The sequence below is a fragment of the Thalia democratica genome, chromosome 4, assembly GCF_965202585.1.
Source record: "Thalia democratica chromosome 4, ktThaDemo2.hap1.1, whole genome shotgun sequence".
Taxonomy (NCBI): Eukaryota; Metazoa; Chordata; class Thaliacea; order Salpida; family Salpidae; genus Thalia; species Thalia democratica.
Genome location: NC_139168.1, coordinates 44,891,636 through 44,898,689, shown reverse-complemented (window position 1 = coordinate 44,898,689; position 7,054 = coordinate 44,891,636). Strand labels below are relative to the sequence as shown.

Here is a 7,054-nt window from a genome sequence, read left to right as displayed (position 1 = left end):
GGGAACCTTGTATCAGGGATGCCAAAAAACCTGGAATTTGACAATTTAGACTAAAAAAGTCTGAAGTTTGAGAAAATTTGAAAAAAAATCTGGAAAAATATATAATTTTAAACAATTTTTACATGTTTAGTAGTAAAATTTTGATTTAATACAAACATTTATTGTAGAGAGTAAAAAAAATATTAAAAAACACATTTCAAGTAGCTTCACAGTACCTTTTTAACTTTTAACTATAAATAGACCGAAATACCTGTACTTTTACTAAAGAAATTCAGAAAACCTTGGAGCAGTTTCTCAATATCCAGTGGCAACTCTGATCTATAAAAACTTTTTTAAATCAACTAAAGTTGGTGAACATGTTGGTTTTGTAGTATTTGCCCAGTGTAAAAAAAATTCCAGCTGAAAACTCAAAATTTGTCTAATTCATAAGCACTCTAATATGTATGTATATGTATGTATACATTATATTTTTATTTTTAGTTATAGTTTAAGGAAAATTTTTTTTACATAACTGACAATATTAATCTTTGTAAAAAAATCCCTTGAAGTTCCTATGGTCTTGTTTTTTTGAGTTATAAATCAGAAATATTTATTAATGTTTTTATCTATTCTAATGTTATGATTATTTTCAAGGTTTTGTAGCTTGTAACTAAATTAAAGTATTATGGGCGATAATAATGATGATAATTTGATTGCCTTAACTCCAAAAAAAGAACCATCATCCATACTTAAGCCTTCTTTAGCTGACAATCTTATGCTAGTAGATACCCCGCAAAACAAGAGACTCACGGTTATTTTATACTCTAAAAATATGCATCAAGTTTGTATCATAAATAAAAACAAAACTTTGTTTATGCTTGATGTTTTTTATTTACGTAACAAAAAAAACACCTTTTTTTTTTGAAATTTGATCTTATTTTATGTAGTTTTTACTAAGCTACAAGATGCTTTTGACAGATTAAAAAAAATCAAAATAATTTAAAATAATAAATAATAATACTTTGTTTATAATAAATTTTAAAAATAATAATAAAACACCGTGATTTTTACAAGTTGATCTTTTTTTATAGAGTTTAATCTAAGCTATCAGACATTTTAAATTGTTGAAAAGTTTAAAGTATTTTTTGAGATATGAGCGATCAAAGTTAGTGACCTCAATAGGTTCCTAATGGAAGGCCCAAACTAAATATGCAAAAAAAGACCATTTCACTAAAAATCTATCTCCTCCTTCATTTTTTATGCAATCTTCTTCAAATTTTCACAGAAAGTGTATTATTAAATTTTAAAAAGATTGAGTGCAGGAATTTTTTTAATTATGAAAAATAAAATTTTTATTAAAAAAACCACCTATTTTTTTTTGTTTTTTCTATCTAAAATTTTTATTTTTTAATATTTTCAAAATTGCAACATTCAAAGTCTTCTAAATTACAAAAGGAACATTTCCTGAAAGTTTGAGATCTCTAGCTCAAAAAATGAAACAGAAGATAGATTTTTAGTGATTTTTTAAATTTCCGAGAAAATTGACGTTAAAATATTTGCAGTCAATACATTTGTATGGGAAACTTTTTTTAAAAATTCACAATATCTCAAAACTTAAATAGTATTTTTTAATTCTATAAAAACTGGCTTGTAGCTTGTACTTTAAACTTTTATATAAGATACAATGTTATTTTTATTAAAAAAAATGTTGGACTCTCCTATGCCCTTAAGCAACTTAAAATAGTTTTATTAACTACCTTCCTAAAATTTTTAATGCAAAATAAATATCTTTTTAAGTAGAATTGTCAAGTGGACTCAATATTTACAATCCTGTTTATTCTATAAAAATTTGTAAAATTTAACTAGTTTTGAATTAATGATTTACTGAACTTTTAAATTTTATATTTAAATAAGTATTGAAAAGTAAAATATTTTTGATTTTAAGAAATATTATACATAAAATTGTGTTTTCCTTAAAACTATAAATTACTATAGAATCATTTTGGTTTTTATATTGTTTTAGCTACTTTTAGTAGACAACTCGTATATAAAATTACAAGAGTTTTATAAATGAGTAAATTTTGTATAAATTTAAACACAGACTAATTTATATAGCTTTGCCAATAATTCAAAATGGAATAGGGGTTAAAAAAGCATGTTCTTTTAATCTTTATTTGGAAAGTTATTTTGTGAAATTCAAAATTGTTTAGAATTAGTTAATAAAAAGAAACTTTCTTCATCAGGTTTCTTTTCAAACACCAAAGCGTACTCCTTTAAAGCATATTACTCATAATGCTTATGCTTTGAAAAAACAATATGAAGAAGTTTTATTGACTGAAGTGGATAAAATAAAAAAAGATAATATAGTTGGTACTGAATCCAAATGGGCTTCACTTAAAAAATTAGATGAGGATTCTAATTGGAAAGAACGAACTGAGGTCAGTTATTGTCATTTGTATATTAGCTAAATGATTTTAAAACTGAAAATTAACTATCATTACCTATGAAGTTTATACTTAAATTATGTTGAATTTTAAAGAAATATTTTTTTTACTGCTTCTTAAAAAAATAATTTAAAAGCACCTAAAGTTTTATAGTTTCATATGTTATTAATTAAAGGCACAAACTATAAAATCAAAGAAGACTGTTTAATTAAAAAAAAATTCTTCCAAGGTTTTCTTTAATAAATTAAAACTTTCTGAGCATTATTTTTAATAAGTTAAGAAATATCTGTTGAAAGAAATTTAAAGTTTTTAATACTCTAAATAAACAAATGTATGTCACAAATTTTTTGGTCAAATAAAAAAAACTGACATAGTTTTCTAAATATTGCAAGAAATACTTTTATAAAATTTGATGTATCTAGCTCACAAAGAAAAGGAACTATATTTTAGTCAAATATTAAGGGCATAGGGGAGTAAAACACTTTTTTTTTTAATTTGATCTTATTTTTTATAGGTTTTACTAAGCTACAAAATGTTTTTTACAGATTTTAAAGATTAAAAATAATTTTTGAGATATAGCCGATCAAAGTCGGAGCAATAGTTTCCTTATGGGAGGCGCAAACTAGAAATCACTAAAAATCTATCTGCTTGCACTATTTAGAAAATTCTGTCGGAGCAAAATTAAAAAATATTAAAAATGAAAATTTAAAAAAAAAAAAAAAAAAAAACCCGACTTTGATTGGCTATATCTCTAAAATTATTTAAAGTTTTAAAAATCTGTAAAAAACATCTTGTAACTTAGTTAAAACTATATAAAATAAGATCAAATTTCGAAAACGTTTTAGTTTGCCCCTCCCATAAGGAACCTATTGTTGCCTCTGACAAACCTAAAGACAATAATTGTTTTGTTTATATCTTCTCCAAAATTTCAAAATTCAATAAAAATATGTCAAATTTTTATTTAGTTGAGGTAAAACCTCAAGTTTTCAAAAATATTCCTTGTAATATTTAAAAAATGTGTTGGAACAATTTTTAACAAATTTAAAAGTTTTTTAATGAAATAAGTGAAAAAAATTTGTAAAAGTAGGGATAGGGAGTACTTTGATGTTTGCTAGACCTATGATTTGGATGTGTTTTTGCTTTATTAAGTAGTATCTAGAAAAAAAAAATTCAAAAAAAAAAAACTGCTGCATAATAAAATGATTTTAACCCCAAAAATCACATATTTTTGGTTTTTTTACTTAAACAGTAATAAAATCACTTATACATGTCGTAGACTTATAATTTATATACTAAATGAAAACCTATAATTATAAGCATACATTTATAGACATTTCAACTGTCTTTGATGTATTTTGACGTCATTATTACATAAAATATGCAAATTTTCTCTGTAAAATTATACTTTTTTTTAATATAAAAAGCGAATTCTTCTGCTTTTTTTATTTTTTATTTTTTTTGAATGTAAAATGCGTGTTGAGTCAGCTAGTCAGAAAGATATTACTGATGTAATGTCATTTTAATTGCATGTTGATAAAGATATAAAATACATTTTAAATTATTTTCAGTTATTAGGAACTAGATTATTGAGAGCACCTGTTTAAGAGTAAAATATCTAGACTTATGTACAGGGTTGCCACTTTACCTGGAAACCTGGAAAAACCTGGAGTTTGACAATTTAGGCAAAAATAACCTGGAAAATCCTGGAATTTTTAACATTTTCAGTAATAAAATTTTGATTTGACACAAAAATCTATCATATAATTAAAATTTTTATGTCATCATCAAAATTTTTTTTTATTCAAAAACACATTTATAGCAACTTTACAGTATCTTTTCAATGTTTTTATTCTATTAAACACAGTTTCTTATACAGAAATTAGCTTAAAACTAAAAATAGACCCAAAAATGTGTACTTTTAAAAACCTGGAAGAAATTTGGAAAACCTGGAAAAAAATTTGAAAAAACGAGTGGCAACCCTGTATGTATCATCGAAACTGCATGTAAATTTATTTAAGTTATTGTAATTTTATTGTTTAAATTAAAGAGTTTTTATTTAATTTAACAAAATTATTTATCTATACCAAGTTTTTTTTAGCTGCATGTTATTTTTTTCACATTACTATTAGTTCAAATTTATGAAGTATTATACATTTAAATTTATTAAAACTTAATATGTTAGTTTGTTTAAATGTTTTTAATTCTCTAATTTAAAAGCTTTTTATCAAATCCATTTTAGTTTTAAACTTAAATCAGTTTATTAACATTTAATTTACTTATAAATGCTATTTACAAGACTGAGCATTTAGCAAGGTACACAATTTTACCTATATAATATATAAAAGCTTATAACTTGCTAAGAGCTATATAATACTTATAGTAAAATTCCCTTTTATTAGGTTTTGAGTTGATATTAACATTTATTTTATTTTTAATTAATAAAAAAATATTAATCTAAAGCATTCTCATAGTAGAAAAATGTTATAAAAAATCTGATTTGATAGTAGATGTGATTTACTCTTTTGTTAAAATAGTATCATACTGATTTTTGAAACCCTTTTTTTCTCTCGGAATTGCTCCAAATGCACTTTTTTGTAGTAATCAATCACTACTAGTAACAAGTTTTGTTTTACTTTTGTTTTTGTTCATCAAGTGCTTTGGTTTACTTTCCTATTAATATCTTTAGCATTTGTTGTACACCAAAATTGAAAAATATGCAAGACTGTATTTCTGCATATTCAAAAGCCCTCAATTTACATTGGACCAAAGCATTTGGTGAAGGATATGTTATATCAAAAATCAAAGTATAACAAAACTTGTTACTAGTAGTGTTTGATTACTTTAAAAAAGTGCATTTGGAGCAATTCCGAGAGAAAAAAAGGGTTTCAAAAATCAGTATGATACTATTTTAACAAAAGAGTAAATCACATCTACTAATTTTCTCCTTATCTTTTGATCTACTTTTCTTGTTAAGTGTTATGTTCTTGTCTGATTTATAATAAAACCAGAAATTGATAAATCAGACAAGAACATAAACAAGAAAAGCAAAAAGCCAAATATATGCATTCATTACCAAAAATACTTTTTTAGAAAAATTAGAGCTAACTTAATATTGAATCAAAGTAGAATTAGGCGTGAACACGAATAGTTTAAAACATTTTTCTGGTATATTTTAATACAACCTTTCCTAACTTTTTAAAATGCATAAATTCTTAAACTAACAAGATAAGTGTATATTTTCAAACTTAACTTACTGTACAATAAACTCCATTATTTTATTACTATGTCAATAATTATAAAATTTTTAAAATCTAAATTTCTTTTTAACATTGTAAATAAACTTTAGCTTACTGATGAGTATATGAGGTTATATATCTCATATACGAAACGGTCGTATAAACCTATTTTTTGTATAATCAAATAAACAAACAAATATATATATATATATATATAGAATTAAGTTATTTAACTTGATAAATTAAATCTTTCACACCGAGCCCACCTTAAGGGCTTTATTAATAAAAAAGTTAAAAAGTTTTAAAATATATGAAAATGACACTGAACTTTCGAAGTATGTTTGTTGCTTAAAGCGCAGCGGCATTGACTATGAAATATCCTGGGAAGTTATAAAAAGAGCACAGCCTATAGCTGGCGGCAATAGCCCAATATGTAGGCTTTGTCTCAAAGAAGCAACAGCCGTTGTATATGCACTGAAAGACGAGCGATGCCTAAATAAAAAAAGCGAGTTTGTATCGTCTTGTAGACATAAAAAAAAAACGCTTTTAAAGTTTAACAAGTTTTAATTTCATCTTAAAATAATCTAAATTTCAATTTGTATCTTAATTTTATCTTTATCCCTTTCAATTATCTGTCCTAATATATAGTTACTCACTGAAGTTATATGATTTTTTGCCAGTTTATTGTCGATTGGTAAATAAATTTTTGCACAAGCCGTTTTGCATGATTTTTGATAGTTTCAAAATTAAGTCATGAAATAAATAAATATGCTAAATTTTTTAACTTTCATTTGTGTGTTTTGTTTTGTGCTTTATTTTAAACTTGTTTTGAATCTGATGAGTGCATAGGCACGAATCCTTCCAAGTTAATTTATAAAAAACGTTTTTGCGCTTTAGGCCGCAAACATACTTCGAAAGCTCAGTCTCATTTTGTATACACCACCTTAAGAAGATTTTTTATGGTTAGCAAACCGAATTCTGAGCTGAGTGGAGCATAAGCCGATGTAGAACTTCTTTTCAAGGTCAGAGTTAACTATTGACTTGTAAATAATGTTCTCTGAACGGCAATTGCCCCCTTTCAAATCATATTTAAAGCCACCAGCGCAATTACAATGATTTTTGATTAAATACTTTTGTGTAGAATCGTTTGATTGTGTGACTTAATTAATCTCTCCAAATTGGCCATACATGAATAACTGAATCGCCTATTATGTTTGTTAATGATCTTATGGGTTATTTTTGTTGAGTTGTTTTTTTTACTAGATTTATAAATTCTCTGCCCATATATTATTTGTTTTGACTGAAGTAAAAAATGGGGGATTATACCAAATTATATTTCAAAAGTTGTTTCAAAATTAAGTTTATCATTGTAACCGCATTTTTTCATTAAAAATT

The 7,054-nt window shown here is 24.6% G+C and overlaps 1 protein-coding gene across 1 annotated transcript in view; it reads left to right on the top strand.

The window, feature by feature from the left end:
• The first annotated feature begins 639 nt into the window (after nt 1-639).
• The window catches only part of LOC145833884 (uncharacterized), a 31,891-nt gene continuing 25,476 nt past the window's right edge, over nt 640-7,054 (top strand). Inside the window, exons 1-2 of the mRNA XM_082941124.1 lie at nt 640-790; nt 2,223-2,417. Of these exons, the coding sequence (XP_082797250.1) occupies nt 665-790; nt 2,223-2,417 (321 nt within the window). The 5' untranslated portion in view covers nt 640-664. The remainder of the gene's footprint in view (nt 791-2,222; nt 2,418-7,054) is intronic.